General features: G+C 41.3%; 1 protein-coding gene across 4 annotated transcripts in view; it reads right to left on the reverse strand.

The window, feature by feature from the left end:
- Nucleotides 1–24,657, reverse strand: part of Wdhd1 (WD repeat and HMG-box DNA binding protein 1) — a 91,793-nt gene that overhangs the window by 14,647 nt on the left and 52,489 nt on the right. For all 4 annotated transcript variants that reach the window (XM_045154831.1, XM_045154829.1, XM_045154830.1 and 1 more), the window contains 5 exons: nucleotides 21,094–21,335; nucleotides 18,007–18,144; nucleotides 15,019–15,175; nucleotides 3,300–3,414; nucleotides 2,247–2,378 (listed from right to left, as the gene is read on the reverse strand). In XM_045154831.1, the coding sequence (XP_045010766.1) occupies nucleotides 2,247–2,378; nucleotides 3,300–3,414; nucleotides 15,019–15,175; nucleotides 18,007–18,144; nucleotides 21,094–21,335 (784 nt within the window). The remainder of the gene's footprint in view (nucleotides 1–2,246; nucleotides 2,379–3,299; nucleotides 3,415–15,018; nucleotides 15,176–18,006; nucleotides 18,145–21,093; nucleotides 21,336–24,657) is intronic.

Here is a 24,657-nt window from a genome sequence, read left to right on the forward strand (position 1 = left end):
CAAAGCCTGCTGGCCTGGATTCAATTCCTCAGTCACTAACATATGCCACATGCTAACAGTTGTGCAAGGATCTGATGTTCCTCTACAACAGCAAATGGCCCTGGCAAGCCCATACACACCACACAAATAGTGTGTCATGTTGTCTATGATCTTCAATTGCCAACAGCAGCAAAGAAACTTCCAAATTAATAAGCATGTCCATTTTATTGTTGCTTTTTTTGTTTTTGTTTTTTGAGGTAGGGTTTCACTCTAGTCCAGGCTGACCTGGAACTCACTACGTAGTCTCAGGCTGGCCTTGAACTCAGTGATCCTGCTACCTCTGCCTCCCAAGTGCTGGGATTAAAGGCGTGCGCCACCACGCCCGGCTAAAATTTTTATACTTTAAGTGAAGAGTATTCTTTCATTGTCTTAGAAAATACTGACTTCATGCCAGGCGTGGTGGCGCACGCCTATAATCCCAGCACTCGGGAGGCACAGGTAGGAGGATTGCAGTGAGTTCAAGGCCACCCTGAGACTACAGAGTTAATTCCAGGTCAGCCTGGACCAGAGTGAAACTCTACCTTGAGAAAAAAAAAAAAAAAAAAGAAAAGAGAGAAAATACTGACTTCCAATTGATTTGGGGAATTCACACTGAGGCACCTCAAATTCTAAGTGGGTTCTTGATGCTCTGAAGAACACTAAGGGTCTTCACTCAGTGTGGTACTTTAGTGGCACATCCCATACCTGACCTGCCAGCACCAGAAACTACATACTCACCTAGATCTCCTCAAGCTGTTTGGCATCACCTGTCCAAGAATCCTTTATCCTCATCGTTATTATTCATGTGTGTGTGTAGGTCCTTGTTTGTCCACCTCATTTTGAGGCAAGATTTCTCTGCTCTCAACTATACCTCTGCTGTATTTGCAGCACTTGCCAATACCTCGCCAGAATATCCCCCAGCTTTTACCCCACACAGCAGCATGGCTCTGGCAAAACCCAGGAGCGTCCAAAAACCTGACAAAGTTGTTAAAAATGTCTGATCCTGGAGATCAAAAGAAACAACCCATGATGCCTAAGCTTTGTGGAGTGGGTTAAGAGAAGAAGCCACAACAGTGGTTCTCAAATTTATTAAGCATAATAGTCACCTGGTGCACCTACGGATACACAAATGAGTGGACAAAGTACCAAGAAAGTTTATTTCTGCCCATGAGTTTAGCTACAAGGAAATATTTCAACTGCAATGGTCAGAGGGAAACAGAACTCTTCTTTTGCACGTGCATTTATGTGGGGTGTGTGTGTATATGCATATTCTTATGAGTGTGAATGTGTACATGTGGTGCACATGCATGTAGAGGCCAGAAGTCAATGTCAGGGGTCTTCTTTATCATTTGCTCCCTGCCTTATTCTTGGACACAGGGTCTCTTGCTGAACCTGCAGCTCACTGATGAGAAACAGATAAGCTAGCTAATGAGCCTCAGGGATTCTGTTTGCACATATTCAGTTCTGGGATTAACAAGCATGAGCCACCACATCCAGTTTTTTAATTTAATTTTTATTTGACAGAGAAAGAGGGTGGGAGGGAGGGAGAGAGAGAGAGAATGGGTTCTACACCCAGGGCTCCCAGTCACTGCAAACGAACTTGAGATGTGTGCGCCTCCTTGAACATCTGGCTAACATGAGTCCTGGGGAATACAACCTGGGTCCTTTGGCTTTGCAGGCAAACGCCTTAACCACTAAGCCATCCCTCCAGCACCCAGTTTTTTGGTTTTTTTTTTCTTCTTCTTATTTGTCTTTCAAGGTAGGATCTCACTGAAGCCCAGGCTGATCAGGAATTTACTCTCTATTCTCAGGGTGGCCTTGTACTCATGGTGATCCTCCTACCTCTGCCTCGGAGTCTGGGATTAAAGGCATGCACCATAACGCCCGGCTCACACCCAGCTCTTTATGTGAATACTGGGCTACTGAGTCATCCCCCAGGCCAGAAATAAAACTTTTAAAAATATTTATTTACATTTCTTTTTTCAGCAGAGTCTCACTCTTACTCAGGCTGAAACTCATTCCCAAGCCCAGGCTGGCCTCAAACTCATAGCTCCCAAGTGCTTGGTTTACACACATGAGCCACCACATCCAGCTCAGAAATAGAACTTTTAAGAGAAAAACATCACTGGATACAAAATCTAGGAATCCAAGATTGTGGGACTTAGTGCTCATTCATAGGTCTTTAAGAATTTTAATTTATAGAACAGCAACCTTTTCAGTTTACTCACCGCAAGCATTTTCATTAAAAGTTCCTGCTGCTCTTTTATTGCTTGATTTTTTGTGCTTTCTTCATATTCATAGCCATTTTTAGCTAAGTAATCAAGGTAGTTGTGAAATATAACTGAACGCCAAAACTGTTCCTACAAAAGTTGGATAAAATTGCTTACAGTCAAACATTACCTTAATAGCAGACAAATATCAAGTATTTATCTTGAGATTCTTTTTTTTTTATTTCAAGGTAGGGTCTCACTCTAGCTCAGGCTGACCTGGAATTCACTATGTATTCTCATGGTACCCCCGAACTCACAGTGATCCTCCTATCTCTGCTTCCCAAGGTGTGTACCACCACGCCCAGCTTGAAATGTTAGTTTTAAAATAAAATGTTTTCTGAAATCTCCCTTTCTATATGCATATTTTATGGCTCAGATTTCAATGTGGCCTTCCAGTTTGACTTCAATCTTGTCTTAAATAGATGTCTGTACACTTTATGGTTTCCTAGCATAGTTTATATAGCTTATGTTCAGAGAACTTAGCAAACTGGTGTTTTTGTGTTCTCCTTTTCCCTTTCCTTCCCCTTCCCTTTCATTTCCTTAGGTACTGTCTCACTCTAGCCCAGGCTGACCTGGAATTCACTCTATAGTCTCAGGCTGGCCTTGAACTCAAAGTATACCCTACCTGCCCAGCAGACTAGTTTTGTAGAAGATGATGTGTTTCTTTCTTTTTTACAGTAACTAATTACGAGATTTCAAATGACTGTTAATGACACAAGCTAGGCCTAGAGAGGGGTGAGTCGGGTGCTTACAGCCAAATATACAGAGGGCGTGCTTGGCTCAGCCAGGGGCAGCCTTACCTTAGTAGGGCCCTGACAGTCATAATCATTAACTTAAGTCCTTGGAAGCTGTGATGGCAACCATGCCAGGTGACCTGGCGTTCATCGTCACTACTTCTTTAATTACAGAGTAATAAATAACTCAGCCTTAGCCTTCCTGATAATTTTTAAATGTCTGTGTCACAGGAATTTAATCTTCATTTCAGAGTATTATGGTAAGACTTCCACATACCTCCATTTGTCCTTTCTCTGTTGCAATCTGACAGTAAGGAAGCTTAAAGGATAATATAGCTACAGCAGGCCGTGGGAGGGTGGGAGGAAAGCGAGAACCTTTACATGGGATACACCTGTTAATAAAGAAAAACATCCTACCTTAGAAACAGTTGTTACAATAGCACAAGAGCTGCTAAAATAAAAACTTCCCACAAGCTAGTAAATATGAACAGTGATACTATGCCCAATAGCTGGCTTGGTGATATGTAATAAATTGATCTGTTTAAGAGTACATTTGATCTGATTAGGTATAAAGACTTCATGCATTTCAAGAATCTCAAAAATCTCATATCAGGCTAGCTATATGAAATACCAAATGCTAAATGCAAACCAGCTCTCTTTATATTTTCCTTAGCAAAATGCCTACTTTTAAAACACATGAGGGCCAGAGGGTTGGCTTAGTGGTTAAGGTATTTGTCTGTGAAGCCTAAGGACCCAGGTTTGATTCCCAGAACCCATGTAAGCCAGATGCAGAAGGTGATGCATGCATCTGGAGTTCGTTTTCAGTAGCTAGAGGCCCTGGTGCATCCATTCTTTCTCTCCCTCTCTCATAAATAGTTAAATAAATAAATAAAATAAACATTAAAAAACTTAAGTATATGAATTGTGCCTTAAGCCCCTGCATGTAATCAAGCAGATCACTACAAGGTAAAATCCTGATGGAGCATATTCACTTTCATTTATGAATTTGGGAATACTTGACACCAGTAATAGAAAGTGTATTTACAAGTGATGGTTAAATGTCTAAATATACTGTCTGTGAAACTGTGGTAAAAATAGAGCAGAAAGTGTAATGCCATTTCAAACGTTATAATATAACAGGTTAACATAACTGGCCTGACAAACCAAAGGTTGTATATGCTGGTAGAGAAGATTGCACCTTTCCTGACTACACTAGGGAGGACTTTCAATTTATACACAACAACTCTCAGCTTATGCACTTCAAGTGATTTAATAGACGACCACTGAAAAGCCCTGAGTAAACACTGAAATTACCATGGACAAATCTTTTCTTTCCATAAAGGTGTTTTAAAACTACAGTTCTTTGGCCAATGCTTACTAATATTTACCATTTAATTTATATCAAAGCCTTTAGTCAGGGCTTAAAACCAAGAGGTTTTAAAAGAGAAATGCTAAGGAAAAAAGTAAGCCCTTGGATTTGAAACCATTTTCATAAATACATCCTCTTCTTAAATGCCTATCAGAGTAATTAAAATGTGGACACAGGAGTAGTTAGGTATGCAGGCAAGCTCCTTAACTGATGAACCATACTTCCAACCTTGTTCACACCTTTTAAAAAAAAAATATTTTATTTATTTATTTATTTGGGAGAGAAAGAGGCAGAGAAAGAGAGGGTGTGCCAGAGCCTCCAGCCACTGCAAACAGACTGCATGCGTCCCCTTGTGCATCTGGCTTATGTGGGTCCCAGAGAATCAAACGGGGATCCTTTGGCTTTGCAGGCAACTACCTTAACCACTAAGCCATTTCTCCAGTCCCTGTTCACACCTCTTTTAAAACATGTACTCGAGCTGGGCGTGGTGGTGCACGCCTTTAATCCCAGCTCTCAGGAGGCAGAGGTAGGAGGATCACTATGAGTTCAAGGCCACCCTGAGACCCTACCTTGAAAAACCAAAAAGAAAGGTACTCAATAGCACTGTGATTTTACAAACCTACTCTTCCAATTTTGTGTATGTGTAATATAGCACATGTAGTCTAAGCTATAAAATCTTTGTTAAATGAACATGACTAGAAAAAAAAATCTAGGTTTTATGTTCATTACATAACTTCAGTTATTAAAACCCTAAAGAGCAAGCTGGGTATGGTGGCACACGCCTTTAATCCCAGCACTTAGGAGGCAGAGGTAGGTGTATTGCTGTGAGATCAAGGCCACTCTGAGACTACATGAGAATTCCAGGTCAGCTTGGGCTAGAGCAAAACCACACCTGGAAAAAACAAAAACAAAAACCTAAAGAGCAAAGAGAGGGAGGTTAATGTTTGGATACCAAATCAGACTGTAGTACTAAAAAATTAGCTCCCTGTTTATTTATTTATTTTTACTTATTTATTTGAGAGTGCAACAGAGGGAAAGAGGGAGAGAGAGAGAGAATGGAAATGCTAGGGCCTCTAGCCACTGCAAACAAACTCCAGATGCATGCACCCTCTTGTGCATCTGGTCCTGGAGAATCGAACCTGGATCCTTTGGATTTGCAGGCAAATGCCTTAATTGCTAAGCCTTCTCCAGCTCCCTGTTTTTCAGTAACCACTAGTGACTATGGGAAAAAAAAAAAAAAAAAAAACCTTAGAGGAAACAAGCAGTTTTGCTAAGCTAGAAATTCAATTCAAGAGAGGTAGAATAGAGGTGGGATATGTACAGATCAATAACTTTTTTGTATTCATAATTAAAGGAAGGTGACTTGAACTAACAAATGAATTTAATCAAAACATTCTTCCTTTTAAAGGATTCCTGAACAAAAAGAAAGCATAAATATTGCTAAATTGAGATAGAAAAAGCATTTTAAATGCAAAGATCTGGAGATATATAGCTCAGTGTTGTAACACTTGTTTAGCATTCAAAAGGCCCTGAGTTCAATCCCTAACACATCAACCCCCCCCAAAAAAATCACTAAAATGAAATGATTAAAGTATCAGTTGCCATGAAATACAAAGCAAAATAGTTTTTAGCAAGAATGCAAAGGAAACTGTTTTATAGTTAACATTTAATAAATACTAAGTGCTAGGAACCATTCTGTGTATATTCTACTTACATACTCACTTTATCTCCACAGTAATTCTGTGAGGTTGGGTACTTTGTTGTTTTAGAGCTAAGGATAATAGGCGAGGTCTATGCAGCACACCCAGCTAAACAATAACTATACAATAAGCTGTTCAGTCTGGACCCCACAATAGGTCACATGACTCAGAGCCCCACCTGTGAACCACGACACAACACTGCCTTCCCAGGGGAGCACAGGGCATCCTCTCTTTCTCACAAACACCAAGAGCAAAGAGAAGCATTACAAGTTTAAATAAACACAGGAATGACTTTCCTGCCCGGCGTGGTAGTGCACGCCTTTAATCCCAGCACTTGGGAGGCAGAGGTAGGAGGATTACCGTGAGTTCGAGGCCACCCTGAGACTCCATAGTGAATTCCAGGTCAGCCTGGGCTAGAGTGAGAACCTACCTCGAAAAACAAAAAACAACAACAACAACAAAAAAAAAGAATGACTTTCCTGACAGCAAAGATAGGTTAAGTCTCATGAAAGAGCAGTAGGCTAATGAAGGAAGTTGCAGAATTCTCTTCCCTGAATTTCAGATATATCTATCCACAGGAGAGAGAGAGGAAAAAAAAACAAAAACACAAATCATCCAAGTGTGTCTATAAAAGCAAAGGGCCTTATAACTCATGTAAAAAAATGTTAAATAAGTTGAAAAACAACAACAACAACAACAACAACAAAGGGCCTCATGAACCTCAGGCTGGCCTCATACTAAGTAGCTAAGGGTGATAATGAACTTCTGATCCTACTGCCCTTCCCCTCCCTATGGGCAAGGTTTATAGGTGTGTGCCACCACACTCCGTTTATGGGGCACTAAGGATCAAACCCAGGGCTTGGCACACACTATGCAAATGCTCAATCAATTGAGCTTTATTCCCAGCTCTCTCCAACATCTTGAAAGAGTTGTCTACAAATTTACTTCCACTTCTTTACCCCTCAGACCCTCCCTAAAACCAAATTTTACATTTTATCATGCTACATCACTTTTATGTTACTAGTGATTTCCCAAGTAGCCAAAACTGAGATGTGTCCTTCAACTTGACTTCCAGCCTCCTTTAATTCAGCTTCTGAATTGCTGTTGTCATTTTGACAAAGTTCAATACATTTATTTTACTTTTGAATAAGTAATATACTTACATGGTCAGAAAGTATTATAAGGAATACAGAGAAGTCTTCTATACTACCCACTGGGTTTCTATCAGTTAACTATTGTTAGTTCCTATTCTTCCAGAACTGACTGTGCATGTATAAACACACACAATTACGTGTTCTTAGTCTCTGCTCCCTTTACACAACAGTACTAATTACACTTAACACATCTTGGAGATCTTTCCACATCACTATAGTGTCTGCATCCTTTTTAGTAACATTTAATTTTTAAAAACATTTTTTTTAATTTTTATTTATTTATTTATTTGAGAGCGACAGACACAGAGAGAAAGACAGATAGAGGGAGAGAGAGAGAATGGGCGCGCCAGGGCTTCCAGCCTCTGCAAACGAACTCCAGATGCGTGCGCCCCCTTGTGCATCTGGCTAACGTGGGACCTGGGGAACCGAGCCTCGAACCGGGGTCCTTAGGCTTCACAGGCAAGCGCTTAACCGCTAAGCCATCTCTCCAGCCCTTTAACAACATTTTTGTGGGGGCCAAAGGGATTGCTCAGTGGTTAAAGCGCTTGTCTGTGAAACCTAAGGACCCAGGTTTAATTCCCCAGTACCCACATAAGCCAGATACACAAGGGGTTGCATGTCTGGAGTTCATGTACAGTGGCTGGAGGCCCTGGCATGTCCATTCTCTCTCTCTCTCTCTCTCTCTCTTTTTCTCAAATAAATAAAAATTAAATATTATTTTAAAAAAGAAACCTTTTTGTGTATGTTTGCTTGCAAATGTAGGTGCACATGTGTTGTGGCATACATGTGGAGCTCAGAGGACAACCTCAGGTGTTGGTCCTTGGCATCCACAATGTTTGAGATGGGATCTCATTTACTGCATATGCCAGGATACAGGAAGAGTACTAGAATTACAAACACAAGCCCCTGCACCCAGCTTTACGAGAGTTTTGGGGATCTACACTCAAATCCTTGCTCTTATATGGCAAACTTTCATCCAGAGAATCATCTCCCCAGTGCAAACTAGTAGTTTTATTAAGATACAATTCAAGTACCAGAGTTTACATGGAATGCACCACTGTAATATCATTTCACAGGATATACAATTCAGTAACTTCCAGTATACTCATTTATGTATTATCTCAATCCCACAATACTTTCATTACCCACTAAAAGAAATCCCATACCTAATTACTCCATAGTCCCTGTTCAACTGTCTCACCAACCCTTCCCCCTTGGAAAATACTAGTACTTTAGGTTCATTGTAGGTATGTTTCAGTAACTTACACCCTTCTTTATGTCCAATCATATTTTTTTGCATGTGTGCATGTGTTCATATGTATGGGTGAATATGGAGGCTAGAGGTAGACATCAGGTACCTTCCTTGATCACTATTTTCTAAGCAAAGGTCTCTCTTGTGAACTCAGGACTTACCAATTCATCTAGTCGAGCTAGCCAGGTTGCCCTGAAGATCCCCTGCCTCTACCTCCTAATGCTAGGATTATAGATGGGCCACCATGTGCAACCAACCTTTACATGGGTGCTGGATGGAGGCACAGCAAATACCTCATCCATGAGGTTATCTCCTCAGCCCAACAGACAGCATTTCACTTTTCCGTTCATAAGCTCATAGACATCTGCATTGTTTCTACTTTTTAGCTACTATAATACACTATAAACAGCCATCAGGAACCAAACTGACAGGGGAGCCCTGACTGAGTGTGGAATGACCTAGTGGACAGTCAGTCTCCAAGAGAACTGGGTCCATTATTCATGTGGCAGAGCCTTAGGGATTTATTTAAATCTCTTTTATCTCTAAAAAGAAACCCCTTTTTCTTTCCTTCAAGGTAGGGTCTGGCTCTAGCCCAGGTTGACCTGGAAATCACCATGTAGTCTCAGGGTGGCCTTGAAATCATGGAGATCCTCTTACTTCTGCCTCCCAAGTGCTGGGATTAAAGGTTTGAGCCACCATGTCCAGCCTTCAATTCTATGTTTTTGTATGCATAGGTAATGAATTCTCTAGGTAGGTACCTAAGAGTAGAATAGCTGGGTGGATCATATAGTAAGTCTGTTTAACCTTTTTTTTTCTTTATTCTCTCCTGAGGTAGGGTCTTACTCTGGCCCAGGTTGACCTGGAATTAACTGTAGTCTCAGGGTGGCCTCGAACTCACAGCAGTCCTCCTACCTCTGTTTCCCAAGTGCTGGGATTAAAAGCATGAGCCACCACGCCCAACTGTTTAACCTTTTTAGGAGCTGTCAAACTATCATTTAATTTTAATTAATTTTTTGTTTTGTTTATTTTTATTTATTTATTTGAGAGTGAAAGACAGAGAGAAGGAGGTAGAGAGAGAGAGAGAGAGACAGAGACAGACAGAATGGGCGTGCCAGGGCTTCCAGCCACTGCAAACGAACTCCAGACGTGTGCGCCCCCTTGTGCATCTGGCTAACGTGGGTCCTGGGGAATTGAGCCTCAAACCGGGGTCCTTAGGCTTCACAGGCAAGCACTTAACCGCTAAGCCATCTCTCCAGCCCACTATAACTTAATTGTATTTGCATATGTGCACTTTATGTGTAGGACTTGATCCCATGCTTTACTGATACACACCTTCAAACTCAACTGTAAATTTAGATCCCCACAGACCAGTGTCAGTGAATTCCAACTTCTTATTTTATTTATTTTGTTTTTTTTTTTTTGAGGTAAGGACTCATGCTAGCTCAGGCTGACCTGTAATTCACTATGTAGTCTCAGGGTGGCCTCGAACTCATGGTGATCCTCCTACCTCTGCCTCCTGCGTGCTGGGATTAAAGGCATGTGCCACCACGCCCAGCTCAAGAGTTTCTTTTATATTTTGAATTCAAATCCCTTATTACATATATGATTTGCTTCACTTTCTTCTTCTTTTTTAAAATTTTTATTTGAGACAGAGAGAGAGAGAGAGGGAGAGAGGGAGAAAGCAGAGAGAGAAAATGAGCATGCCAAGGCCTCTAGTCACTGCAAATGAACTCCAGATGCATGTGCAATCTTGTGTATCTGGCTTACATGAGACCTAGATAACTGAACCTGGATCTTTAGACTTCAGAGGCAAGCACCTTAACCATTAAGCCACCTCTCCAGCCCTGTTTCACTCTTGTTAAAATCTACATAGTATGCTGGATTGGAGACATGCCTTAGCAGTTAAAGTGCTTGCCTGCAAAGCCTAAGGACCCAGATTCTCTTCCCCAGAACCAACACAAGCCAGATGCACATGGTGGGTGCATGTGTCTGGAGTTTGTTTGCACTAGTTAGAGTGCCCTGGTGTGTGTATTCTCATTTTCCCTCTAATAGAAGATATTATGTAAAAGGCATGTGGAGATGTGTGTATGTATGTGTGTACAGAAGACCTTTTAAATGTATCTTATATCGTAAGTGCTAGCAGCAGCAATTTCATAATTTTTTTTTGTGTTAGTCTCAGCTGAAACCACAGAAGAATTGGGGAAATGAGCAAGAGTGCTGCTTTCTTAGTTAAGCTGATATCAGCACAAGGGTGATCAAGAAAGATATCAGCACAAGGGTGATCAAGAAAGATACTGACGACACTCAATACCTACCAAAACAAAGATCCAGATGCTCCTAAGTGCCCATCACTAAAGTAGATTTAAAATGCTCCCAGGACGGGAATTTTGCAGACATTGCCTCCACACACCATAATGCATGACCCACAATCCCCACGGGGTTGACCTGCATTCCCAACGAGGAAGACCTCTTCAGAAAAGGGGCAGGAGGGCTGGAGAGATGGCTTAGCAGTTAAGCACTTGCCTGTGAAGCCTAAGGACCCTGGTTCAAGGCTCGATTCCCCAGGACCCATATTAGCCAGATGCATAAGGGGGCGCATGCATCTGGAGTTCCTCTGCAGTGGCTGGAGGCCCTGGCGTGCCCATCCTCTCTTTCTCTATCTGCCTCTTTCTCTTCCTGTCACTCTCAAATAACTAAAAAGTAACAAAAAATAAAAAAGGGGCAGGAAAGAGTAAAGGATGGTACCAACATGTGATGTTTACATACAAAATATGTCCGTATCTAATATAAAATGTATGTATACATGAAACGAAGCCACGATGGCACATATGATCTGTAATCATAGCATTCGGAAGGATGAAGCAAGAGGATCACAAGTTCAAGGCTAGCATAGGCTACGTGGCAAAATCCTATCTCAAAAGGCAAACAAAAATAATTTAGGGCTGGAGATAAAGCTCAGTGGTACAGCACTTGCATAGCATGTACAAGGTCCTGGGTTCAATCCCTAGCACCATAAAAAAATAAAAACAGCAGGTAGGAGTATCGCTGTGAGTTTGAGGTCACCCTGAGACTACGTAGTGAGTTCCAGGTTAGCCTGAGTTAGAGTGAGACCCTACCTCGAAAAAACAAAAAAAAACAACAACAACAACAAAAAAAGAAAATAAAATAATTAGGGCTGGAGAGATGGCTTAGCAGTTAAGCGCTTGCCTGTGAAGCCTAAGGACCCCGGTTCGAGGCTCCATTCCCCAGGACCCACGTTTGCAGATGCACAAGGAGGCACACGCATCTGGAGTTCGTTTGCTATGGCTGAAGGCCCTAGCACACCCATTCGCTCCCTCTCTATCTGCCTATTTCTGTCTGTTGCTCTCAAATAAATAAACAAACAAATAAATAAAAACAGATCATAATGTGAATATGCATCCCTTAGGAACTTGTTAAAATGAAGCTTCTGATTTAAAAGGTCTGACACAATCTGAGATTCAGCATGTCTGGAAAACTGCCTGGTGAAGCTGAGATTGCTGACCCATGAGTGACACGTTAATTTTTTTCTTTCTTTAATTTTAGAGAGAGTGAGACAGAGAGAGAATTGCACTCCAAGGCGTCAGCCACTGCACTCCAGATGCACTACCTAGTGGGCATGTATGACCTTGCACTTGTCTCTCCTTTGTGCATCTGGCTTATGTGGGATCTGGAGAGTCAAACACAGGTCCTTGGGTTTTGCAGGTAAATGCCTTAACTGCTGAGCCATCCCTCCAGTCTCATGGGTGACACTTTAAATAGCAAATACCATCATATCTGTAGGACAAATCCTCAAAGTACGATGACTTGGTGCAAAGGGTAACAATTCTGGCAAACTGTCCCAGTAAGAACTGTACTAATTGCCAGCCTTGGTGGTGCCTTTAATCCCAGCACCAGGGAGGCAAAGGTAGGAGGAGGATTGTCGTGAGTTTAAGGCCACCTTGAGGTTACATAGTGAAATCCAGGTCAGCCTGGGCCTGAGTGAGAACTTACCTCAAAAAAAAAAAGCCCCCCCCCAAAAAAAGATTTATACTAATTTATGCTACCATACTGTAGTTGTCTTGTCCTCCAAAGCCTTCCCAATCAAGAATATTACCAAGCTCTCAGTTTCTGATAATACAAAACTCTTTTCTTTTGTTTTTTTGAGGTACGGTCTCAATCTAGCCCAGGATGACCTGCAATGCAGTACATAGTCTCAGGGTAGCCTTAAACTCATGGTGATCCTCCTACCTCTGCCTCTTGGGATTAAAGGTGTGCACCACCACAGTCAGCTTTAAAAGTTCTTTTTTAGTTCTGATTTATATCTATAGAGTGATATTAATCATCTCATATATTTGAGACTTACTTCTGACTACTGCACCTTACTTGAAACTATATTTACAGCTCCTGTGACAATACTCTACTGGTAACTTTTAATACTTCACTGTCCTTTTTCTTTTTTTATGAATTATTTAGTTTATTTAGGGAGAAATCATAATTTGTGAGTTTTATTTAGGGGAAATTGTTATCTAGGAAAAGGCTGGAGGCAGTTCCATATACATGTGGGAAAGCCCCTTCAAATAGACCAGAGCAGATTAAGACATAGTAAAGGACTCAAAGATAAATCTTACATATAATCAAAGTGAGAGGGTACCCCCAAAGCATGACACAGCTAGAAGGCAAGGAAAAAAAAATACCAAAGCCAGGTAAGTGTTCTTCCCTTCCTAGTCAGGTTAGTTCCAGCCAGGCTGGGAAGGAGGGATAGACTAATATGGATGTTCAGACCAGGTGACCAGACAAAAGGAAGAAGAAAGGGCTAGAGAACATCCCATCAGGTTCAGGTTCAGGTGTGTAAGCAGAGACTTGATTGGTTCACTGTCCTTTTACTTTTTTAAAATTGTATTTATTTGAGGGGGTGGTAGAGGGAGAGAATGGGCATACCAGGCCTCCAGCCACTGCACATGAACTCCAGACACATGCACCACTTTGTGCATTTGGCTTACATGGATGCTGGGGAATTGCACCTGGGTCCCTTGACTTTGCAGGCAGGTGCCTTAACCACTAAGCCATCCCTCTAGCCCCTCACTGTCCTTTTTCTAATTCAAAATATCCTACTCTAGGGCTGAAGAGATGGCTGACCAGTTAAGGGCACTTGTTTGCAATGCTTGATGGCCCTGGTTTGATATCCCAGTACCCATGTAAGCCAGATGCACAGTGGCACATGCATTGGAGTTCGATTGCAGTGGCAGGAGGCCCTGAAACACCATATGCTATTTTTTTCTCTCTCGTTGCACATTAAAACCAGCAAAACAAAACAAAAACTCCTACTCCAATAACCTCTAGGGAGTCAAATTGACCTCTAAAGGCTGACATTATTATAAAATGAAAAAAAACCTATGTAGTCTTGTAACTCCTAAATTTGTAAGCCCTGAATTTTTATCTCTGAATTTAACTCACATAAAAAGTCAACTGAAAACAAATCCAAGTGCTGGAGAGATCGATTAGCAATTAAGGTGCTTGTTTGCAAAGCCAAAGGACCCAGGTTCAATTCCCCAGGACCCATGTAAACCAGATGCACAAGCTTGTACATGCATTACGTTTGTTTGCAACCGTTGAAGGCCCTGGCATGCCCGTTCTCTCTCTCTTTCTCAAATAAATAAATAAATAAATAAATAAATAAATAAATAATATTTTAGGCTGGAGAGACACTTGCCTGTGAAGTCTAAGGACATAGGTTCAACTCCCCAGAACCAATGTAAGCCAGATGTACATGGTGGCGCATGTGTCTTGAGTTTATTTTCAGTGGCTAGAGGCTCTGGCGTGCCCATTCTCTTTCTCTCTCTCCCCCTCTCTCATAAATAAAAATGAAGAAAAAAATTTTTAAAAAATACTTAAAAAATAAAATATTAAAAAAAAATCCAAGTAAATATACTTAAAGAACCTTATACCATGTCGGGCATTGTGGCACATGACTTTAATCCCAGTACTCAGGAGACAGAGGCAAGAGGACTGCTGTGAGTTCCAGGTCAGCTTGGGCTAGAGTGGGACCCTACCTTGAAAATACAAAAAAAAAAAAAAAAAAAAAAAAAAAAGTTTAAAAAAATATTTATTTATGTATTTGAGACTGAGAGAAAAAGCAGAGAGAGAGAGACAGAGAGGGAGGGAGGGAGACTGAGAGAGAATGGGCACACCAGGGCCTCCAGCCACTGCAAATGAACTCCAGATACATGCATCACCTTGTGCATCTGGCTTACATAGGTCCTGGAGAATCGAGCCTAGGTCCTTTGGTTTTGTAGGCAAGTGCCTTAACCACTAAGCCATATCTCCAGCCCCTCAAAGCTTTTGTGTTAAAGAGAGGAAGCATGAGTATGCTGTAGTGGTACATGTCTATAATGCCAGCACTCAGGAGGCGAAGGCAGCAGAAGTGCTACATGTTTAAGGCCAGCATGGGTTCCAGAGCAAGAGCCTACCTCAACCTCTGCAACCCTGAAAGAGTTAACATTTCATATTCTGTAACAGCTCACCTTAGTTGCTGGGGATTTTCATGGATACCAACCACCCAGTAGTGATCAGATTTTCCTTTGCAGTGCTCTCTTGTGTTACATATAGGAGTCCATGTGTTACCAAGCCCTCTGTTAAGCATTCGAACACAGCCTTCTGAATCCACATAACAGGGAGTACCTAAATAGCAATGACAAAAAAAGAAATCACTTGCAGATACAACTATGTATTAGTAAATAAATCCTATGGTAAAAATACATACCAAGAATTCAACTTTCACTTTAAAAGCAGAAAAAGGGCAAATAAGGATTACTTCCTATAAAAGTTCATAACCACACAGACCTAACTGAAGAAAAGAAGCTACATGTGATATGATTAAAATTTACCCAAATAAAGAGAATAAAAACTTAAGAGCTTCTGTGAGAACTATGCCACCTGCTGGACTATAACAACCTTTTTTTTTTTTTTTGGTTTTTCGAGGTAGGGTCTCACTCTGGTCCAGGCTGACCTGGAATTAACTATGTAGTCTCAGGGTGGCCTTGAACTCATGGCGATCCTCCTACCTCTGCCTCCCGAGTGCTGGGATTAAAGGTGTGTGCCACCACACCCGGGTATAACAACCATTTTTAAGCCAATTTCACTTTCTGAAAAGACTGAACATATATATGAAGGCTCCTGTTTAAGAAAGACTCGATAAAATGACCAGCACCTAATGAGGTTAAACATTTCTTTGGTACTCTTTTCCCCTCATTCTTTGATGGCCTCACCACTGTTGTGTCTCTAAACAATTTTTAGGAAAACATGTAAACAAGATTGTTTCCCACGTGGGCTGGAGAGATAGATGGCTTAGTAGTCAAGGTGCCTGCTTTCAGGGCCTAGCAGCCTGGGTTCAATTCCCCAGTACCCACGTCAGGCCAGATGCACAAAATGGTGCATGCATTTGAAGTTTGTTTGCAGTGGCAGGGGGGCCTGGAACATTTTTTTTTTTCCTCTCACTCTCTTGCTACTTGTAAATAAATGAATAAAATATTGTAAAAATAAATAAGGAAGGTTGAGCCAGGCGTGGTGGCGCACGGCTTTAATCCCAGCACTCGGGAGGCAGAGGTAGACGGATTACTGTGAGTTTGAGGCCACCCTGAGACTCCATAGTGAATTCCAGGTCAGCTTGGGCTACAGTGAGACCCTACCTCGAAAAAACAAAAAACAAAACAACAACAACAAAAAAAACCAAAAGAAGGTTGGGTGGGATGGCACATGACTTTTATCCCAGTCCTTGGGAAGCTGAGGTAGGAAGACTGTTGTGAATTGGAGGCTACCCTAGATCACAAACTGGATTCCAGGTCAGCCTGGGCTAGAGTGAGATCTTACCTTGAAAAACCTAAATAATAAATAAAGAAATAAGAGATTGTTTCCAACCTATTCTGCTCTTACTTCAGGAGGTACAAGTCATCAAATTATCCCCTTTCTTATCTGCAACCCTTTTCTTCATGGGCTAGATCTGATTGGTACTAGGGAAAAGAAAAACCTATCGACATGGAATGTAGAAATAGTGATGTAATTAAGGCATAAATGACCACTATAAGAGCCCAATAAAAACAAATCTGAAGATGGCTGACAAGTAAATCAATTGGTAAGTAAAGGTCATGAGTCCCTCATAATTGAAATATGTAAGCCCACTGAGACTTAACAAGGCTTTAAATATTTTATTTTTACTTATTTATTTATTTGACAGAGAAAGAGAGGAGGAGGGGGGAGGGAGGGAGGGAATGAATGGGCACACCAGGGCCTCTAGCCACTGCAAACGAACTCCAAGACACATGTGCCCCCTTGTGCATATGGCTAATGTGAGTCCTGGGGAATCGAACCTAGGTCCTTTAGCTTTGTAGGCAAACGCTTTAATAGCTAAGCCATCCCCCCAGACCTTAACAAGGCTTTAAAATAAGGGGCTCCTCAAAGTCCTTCAAATCACCTGTCATAACAGTACTGTCAACTAGAAATATGAGCCACAAATGTATATTTAATCTCACAGTGGTTCTCTCTCTCTCTCTCTCTCTCTCTTTTGGTTTTTTGAGGTAGGGTCTCAATCTAGCTCAGGATGATCTGGAATCCACTATGTAGTATAAGGGTAGCCTTGAACTCAGAGCAATCCTCCAACCTCTGCCTCCCAAGTACTGGGATTAAAACATGCGCCACCACACCCAGCTCATATTCTTTAATACTGTCTTTAAAATCTGGAGAATTTGGGGCTGGAGAGATGGCTTAGAGATTAAGGTGCTTACCTGAAAAGCCTAAGGACCCAGATTCGATTCCCCAGTGTCCATGTAAACCAGATGCACAAGGTAGCACCTATGTCTGGAGTTCATTTGCAGTGGCTAGAGGCCCTGGTATGCCCATTCTTTCTCTGTCTATCTACCTCTTTCTCTCTCTCAAATAAATGAATAAAATTTTTAAAAAATTTAAAAAGAGAATTCTCTATTTATAGCATATCTTATTCAGATTAGCCACATGGATAATGGTTACTATACCACATAGTATAGCTCTAGAAGCTTCCTAATTTATGTATAGAATTTACTGGGAAAAAAAATTTACCAGTGGTTTGTATCTCCTCTTTGCTAATGAATAAATACTGGAGATATATAGTTCTCTTTGTAAGTATTTTAATTAGAATTCTTGGGGGAAAAAAACTTATACACAAAATATGATTACCATACTTAACAACTGCAGTTTTCAGATGCCATATTAAAATTAAGAAATTTAAATGTAAAATACATATAATTACTTTTAAAGAAACTAAGACTAAAACATGAAATGATTTTCTTCTTGAAAATCTCTTTTTTTTCAAGGTAGGGGCTCATTTGTGCCCAGACTGATCTGTAATTCATTCTATAGTCCCAGGCTGGCCTAGATTGCAGTGATTCTCCTACCTCTGCCTTACGAATGCTGGTATTAAAGGTGTTTGCCACAACACCCAGCTTTAAAAGTGTCTTTAACATAAAGAAAAAAAATCTTGCCTTCAGCTGAAAACCCAACCCATGTAAGGTAGGATTTCCTTGTAAGAGGAAGAGGGTCACCATGCAAAATTTGTTTTTTCTTTTGTCCCAGCTCTAGCAGTTGAACTCCAAGGCACTGATCTCCATCAAATCCTGTACCTGGAGAGAAGACATACATATAAATTAGATAATCCAAGGTTATTTAGCTATAATGGAGTCTGGTTTATATTCTGCGACTTCATTTTATTAAATTCTTTAAAAGCTTTTTTTGTGTACGTGTGTGGTTTTTTGAGGTAGGGTCTCACTCTAGCCCAGGCTGACCTGGAATTCACTATGCAGTCTCAGGGTGGCCTCAACCTCATGGCGATCCTCCTACCTCTGCCTCCCAAGGGCTGGTATTGAAGCCGTGTGCCACCACGGCCAGCAGAAGCTTATTTTTATTGCCACCCACATTCACACATATTATAAGCAGAATACCATGTTACACAGGCTATTTATTTTTTTTTAAAGATTTTATTTATTTTTATTTATTATAGATAGAGGGAGAGAGAATGGGCACATCAGGGCCTCTAGCCACTGCAAATGGCTTACGTGGGACCTGGAGAATCAAACTGGGGTCCTTAGGCTTCGTAGGCATGTGCCTTAACTGCTAAGCCATCTCTCCAGCCCAATACAGGCTATTTATATAAAGTAGTTATAAGTGGTCATTCATGTACTCATAAAACATTTATGGAGCATGTAATGGATGCCAAGCATTCACCTGGTAGGTAATAGGGTTAAATGGTAAACAAAGTCATTGTTTCATGAAATTCATGCTTGTAGGAGAAAGACAAATTAAAAAAAAGGAAGGGCAAAAACTGCTATATATGAGTTTAAGTACTATGATATAGAATGCCAGACTGAATGGCTATTTTATACTGGACAGAGAAGTTACAGCTTTTATGACAATGTAACATTTAAGCTGAACTATGGATTGGAGGCTGGAACCAGCCATGCAAATGTCAGGTCATGGCACACTGTATGTGGTACAGGGCTTCTAAACTTTTTCTACTCATGATCTCTCTCTCTCTCTTTCTCTCTCTTTTTGGGGGTGATTTTCAAAGTAGGGTTTCACTCTAGCCCAAGCTGACCTGGAATTCACTATGTAGTCTCAGCGTGGCCTAGAACTCAAAATGATCTTCCTACTTATGCCTCCCAAGTGCTGGGATTCAAGGTGTGCGCCACCACACCCAGCCTCTCATGATTCTCTTTCCCAAGAAAATTTTATACCACCCCAGGTATATAGGTATATAAATTAAACAAGTGGGCCTCGAACTTGCTATGTAGCCAAAACTGACCTTTAACTTCTGAGTCTCAAACCTATACCTCACTAGTGCTAGGATTACAGATGAGTGTCGCCACGCCTAGTTTATTCTGTGCTGGGCAAGCACTCTACATCTCATGTGGCTTGTTTATTTTCACATAAAGAATTAAAAAGGGGGCTAGAGAGATGGCTTAGCGGTTAAGCACTTGCCCATGAAGCCTAAGGACCCCGGTTCGAGGCTTGATTCCCCAGGACCCACGTTAGCCAGAAGCACAAGGGGGCGCACACGTCTGGAGTTCATTTGCAGTGGCTGGAGGCCCTGGCGCGCCCATTCTCTCTATCTGTCTCTTTTTCTCTCTGTGTTTGTCGCTCACAAATAAATAAGCAAAAAAATTAAAAAAAAAAAAAAAGAATTAAAAAGAACTTGCCTGCTGATTTAATTGTCCAGCACACACATAAAGCTGAATACAAGAAGTAGCACATACATCTGGTGTTGCAAATAAATCTGTGTACCACCACACCCACCAAATAATTTCTTAAAAATATTTATTTCTAAGCAGAGAAGATAAACAGAAGACAGACAGACAAAGAGAAAGAGAATGGGCATGCCAGGGCTTCCAGCCATGGTAAACAAACTCCAGGAGCATACATCACCTTGTGGATCTGGTTGTACGTGGATACTGGGGAAATGAAATGGGTCCTTTGGCTGTGCAGGGCAGCACATTAACCACTAAGCTATCTCTCCAAAGAACCCATAATCAATTCCCCACTATCCATGTAAAGCCAGATGCACATGCATCTGGAATTTGTTTGCAGTGGCTAGAGGCCAATGTGTGCCCATTCTCTCTCTCTCTAATAAGTAAGTACTTTTTTATTTTTGTTTTTTCAAGGTAGGGTCTCATTGTAGCTCAGGCTGATAGGGAATCCACTGTCATCTCAGGCTGGCCTCGAACTTATAGCCGGGCATGGTAGCACACACCTTTAATCCCAGCACTTGGGAGGCAGAGGTAGGAAGATAAGTTTGAGGCCACTGTGGGAGGACATAGTGAATTCCAGGTCGGCCTGAGCTACAATGAGACCCTACCTTGAAAAAATCCAAAAAATAAAAATAAAAAGTTGTCAGTGAGTGAAAAAGGGAAGGAAGTGGTAGGGGTGTCACAGATACCCAGAGAAAAAAAGTATTTCCAATGGAAATGTTTAAAAAGAAAAACAAGGGCTAGAGAGATGGCTCAGCCATTAAAGGTACCTGCTTACAAGGCCTGACAGCCTGTGGTTCAATTCCTTATTACCCACGTAAAGCTAGATGCACAAAATGGCACATGCATCTGGAGTTTGTAGTGGAAGGAGGCCCTGGTATGCCCATGATCCTTCTCTCTGTCTCAAGTAAATAAAAAAGAAAACAAAACAGCAAACCTAGAGTAGCAACCTTGATAGGACCTAGTCTTAATAGAGGTGAGGAATGAAGACAGGTGGAGAGGTGAGAAATAAGAGGTAGCAATTTTTGAAAAGTGACATTCACAGTTGTTGGGTCTTCCTTACTATGATAGGTATAGCTTATTTTTGAGGTATTTAAGCTCTGAAAGATGTACTTGCCAAAAGATAAGATTTACCTTGGAATTCTCAGTAATACAGTCTATAAACAAAATATTCTCATTTTCCTTGTCAATGAATATAACTGTACCAATGCAAATACTAAAAACACATATAAAACTATAATCCAAAACAAAGAGAACAATCACAACAAAAATGCCCAAGTAGCTTTCATTTTACTTTGTAAAATTACAAGAGACTGGGAGAAAACCTACCTCTGTGATAAACAATAAGAAGCTGTTCTCCATGTCCCGCCATTGACACTACAGGTCCAGGAAGACAGAAGACCTCTTTCTGAACACCTCCAATAGAGAAGAGCCGAAGGAGTAAGGCACTGGTGGCGGCGGCAGCCCACCCCTGACCAAGACATATGGCTTCAATATCTTCATCCTGAGGCATATCTACCAGCCACTCTTTGCTGGAATCCCAAGAGCTGAAGTGTAGGCAGTGAAGTTTGCTAGAAATTAAAGCAAGAGAGAAGCAACACAACCTTTACATGTGACATTTTTAACTAGAATTGATTTTTAAGAAAATAATCACGTGGGCCAGGGAGATGATGGCTCAGCCATTAAAGGCACTTACTTACAAATCTGCTGGCCTAGTACCCACACAAAGCCTGATGCACAAACTGGCACATGTGTATGGAGTTCCTTTGCAGCGGCAAGAGGCACTGGCATGCCCATACTCTCTTAAATAAACAAACTTTTTTTTTAAAAAAGAAAATAATTATGAAATGGGGGGATTTGCTGGAGATAGACCTACTCCCTTGAACATGTTAGGCAAGAACTTTACCACTGTGCTATACCACTAGACTCATAAAATAACCTTAAAATCAACAATGCTAAAACCATGAAGTTAGGCTGGGTGTGGTGGCACACACCTTTAACCCCAGCGCTCGCGAGGCAGAGGTAGGAGGATCACCATGAGTTCGAGGGCACCCTGAGACTCCATAGTGAATTTCAGGTCAGCCTGGGCTAGACTGAGACCCTGCCTCAAAAAAAAGAAACCAAAATAATAATAAATAAACCATGAAGTTTCATGTCTTTTTATTTTTATTTACTTTGTGTGTGTGTGTGTGTGTGTGTGTGTGTGTGTGTGTGTACACATTGAGTGAGTATATGTGAGTATATGTGGAGGCCACAGGTTGACATGGGGGAGGGGTTTCCTCAATCCTTCTCTACCTTTTTCTCTCCTCCCTTCTCTCCTTTCCTTCTTTTCTCCCTCACTCCCTCTGTCTTTCTTTCTTTTTGAGGTAGGGTCTCATGGTAACCCAGGCTGACCTGAAGCTCATTCTCTAGTCCCAGTTTGGCCTTGAATTCACTGTGATCCCCCTACCTGTGCCTCCCAAGTGCTGGGATTAAAGACACACGCCACCATATCTGGATCATAAATTGTACTTTTTTTGGTGGTTGTTTTTTTTTTTTTGGTTTTTTTGAGGTAGGGTCTCACTCTAGCCCAGGCTGACCTGGAATTCACTATGGAGTCTCAGGGTGGCCTCGAACTCATGGCGATCCTCCTACCTCTGCCTCCCAAGTGCTGGGATTAAAGGCATGCGCCACCACGCCCGGCTGGTGGCTGTTGTTTTTTGAAGTAGGGTGTCACTCTAGCACAGGCTGACCTGGAATTCACTTTGTATTCTCAGGGTGGTCTTGAACTCACAGCAATCCTACCTCTGCCTACCAAGTGCTGTGATTAAAAGCGTTTGCCACCATATCAGGCTTAAGAAAATAAATTTGCTTACTTGAGAGATAGATATAGAGATTGGGCATGCCAGGACCTCTAGCTACTGCAAGCAAGTTCTAGGTGCATGCATCTGGCTTTACGTGGGTACTGGAGAACCAAACCTGGATCCTTTGGCTTTGTAGGCAAGTGCCTTAACCACTTAGCCATCTCTCTAGCCCTTAAATTGTATTTAAAAAAATACTTAACAATATAAGAACCTGCTGATTGGGTTGGAGATTGCTCAATGATGCGAGCATGAGGACCTGAGGAAGCATGAGAGACCACTGTGGTTTGATCCCTACGACCCACATACTCAGCTGGGTATGGCCATGTGTACCGTCGAGGAGCAGGGACGCACCAGAGCACAAGCGGGAAAACAAGAAAGCGCTGGGATTAGTATAGTAGACTCTGACTCAAATAAGAATGAGTCAAACAGTGATAGAGCAGGGCACCTGACATCCTATTATGGCCACCACAGGGGAATACATCTGCCAAAGGCAACCACAGGGGCACACATACATGCATACACCATACACACACAGAAAAAAAAGCCACACAAAACATGCTCACAAGGTAATGTTAAGTAGGAAAAGGGAGGCTCACATCTGCAAAGTGTAACTCCACATCGCAAATTTACATACCACCACAAATACTCTTCATAAAATATAAAAAAGTGAAAAAGGCACCTTCATCACACCTACGACCACCAGCAAGACTACAAACTACTACTACTAAAAGTTGATATATATCCAATCCTTTTTCTTTCCCATTTGGCAAAGATACTGTAAGAATTTGGAGTCAGAGGTAATAAGGACTTTCTGAATCCTTTGGAAAAGGTAACATTATACAGAACGGTGAAATATGTTTAAGCAGAACAAAGAAAAGGAGAGCTAAAATCAAAATTGCATATGCTCTAATTATACGAAGTACTCTGAGTTGCAGACATTGACTCACCAGGGACTTAGTAACTAATTTATTTCTTTCATAGTACTAGTGATTGGTCCTGGAGCTTGTGCATGCTAGGAAAGCACGTTTACCTCTCAGCCGCACCCCCAGCTACTGATTTAACCTAATAAACTGATTTAATTAAAAATAGGTATTGACTTGATTTTATGATGTATGAATTGAGAGATTACAGTGTTTTCCAAATGCAGTATTATACTCTCAATCACTTGAAAAGGTTTTATTTAAAAGGTGGTTCCTAGCCGGGTGTGGTGGCACACGCCTTTAATCCTAGCACTTGGGAGGCAGAGGTAGGAGGATCACTGTGAGTTCAAGACCAGTCTGAGACTACACAGTGAATTCCAGGTCAGCCTGGACTAGAGCGAAACCCTACCTCAAAATAAATAAATAAAAGGCAGGTTCTGGGGCTGGAGAGAGATGGCTCAGCAGTTAAGACACTCTCCTGCAAAGACTAAGGACCTGAATTCAATTTCCCAATACTCACACAAAGCCAGATGCACTAGGTAGTACATGTGTCTGGAGTTTATTTGCAGTGGTTAGAGGCCTTTGCATGCCCATTCTCTGTCCCCCTCTCTTTCTCAAATAAATATATTGTTTTTAAAAGGTGGGTTCTGATTAAAAAGGTCGCATCTGAGATTGCAACTTCATTAAGGTACCCAATGGCCCACATCATTAGTTTGCACACCACACTTTGAACAGCAAAGAATAAGTATAGCTCATCAGAAGGACTGAAATTATCTGGGAGATAGTAAAATCTATCCAGTGTATCAAGAAAAGAGATTATAAGGGGCTGGAGGGATGGCTTAGCAGTTAAGGCACTTGTCTGCAAAGCCAAAGGACCCAGGTTAGATTCCCGAGGACCCACATAAGCCAAACGCACAAGGTGATGCATGTGTGAATAGAATTCATTTGCAGTGGCTGGAGACACTGGTACCTATTCTCTCTCTTAAATAAATAAATAAAAATAAAACAGTAAAGAAAAAGAAAAGGCTTATAAGCTTAAAAAAAGATCATGAGAGAAGAACCAAGCTATGATGCTACATATACAAAAAAAAAAAAAGAAAAAAAAGAAAAAGAAAAGAAAATAGTGTTTT

This window comes from Jaculus jaculus, chromosome 7 (genome assembly GCF_020740685.1).
Source record: "Jaculus jaculus isolate mJacJac1 chromosome 7, mJacJac1.mat.Y.cur, whole genome shotgun sequence".
Lineage (NCBI taxonomy): Eukaryota > Metazoa > Chordata > Mammalia > Rodentia > Dipodidae > Jaculus > Jaculus jaculus.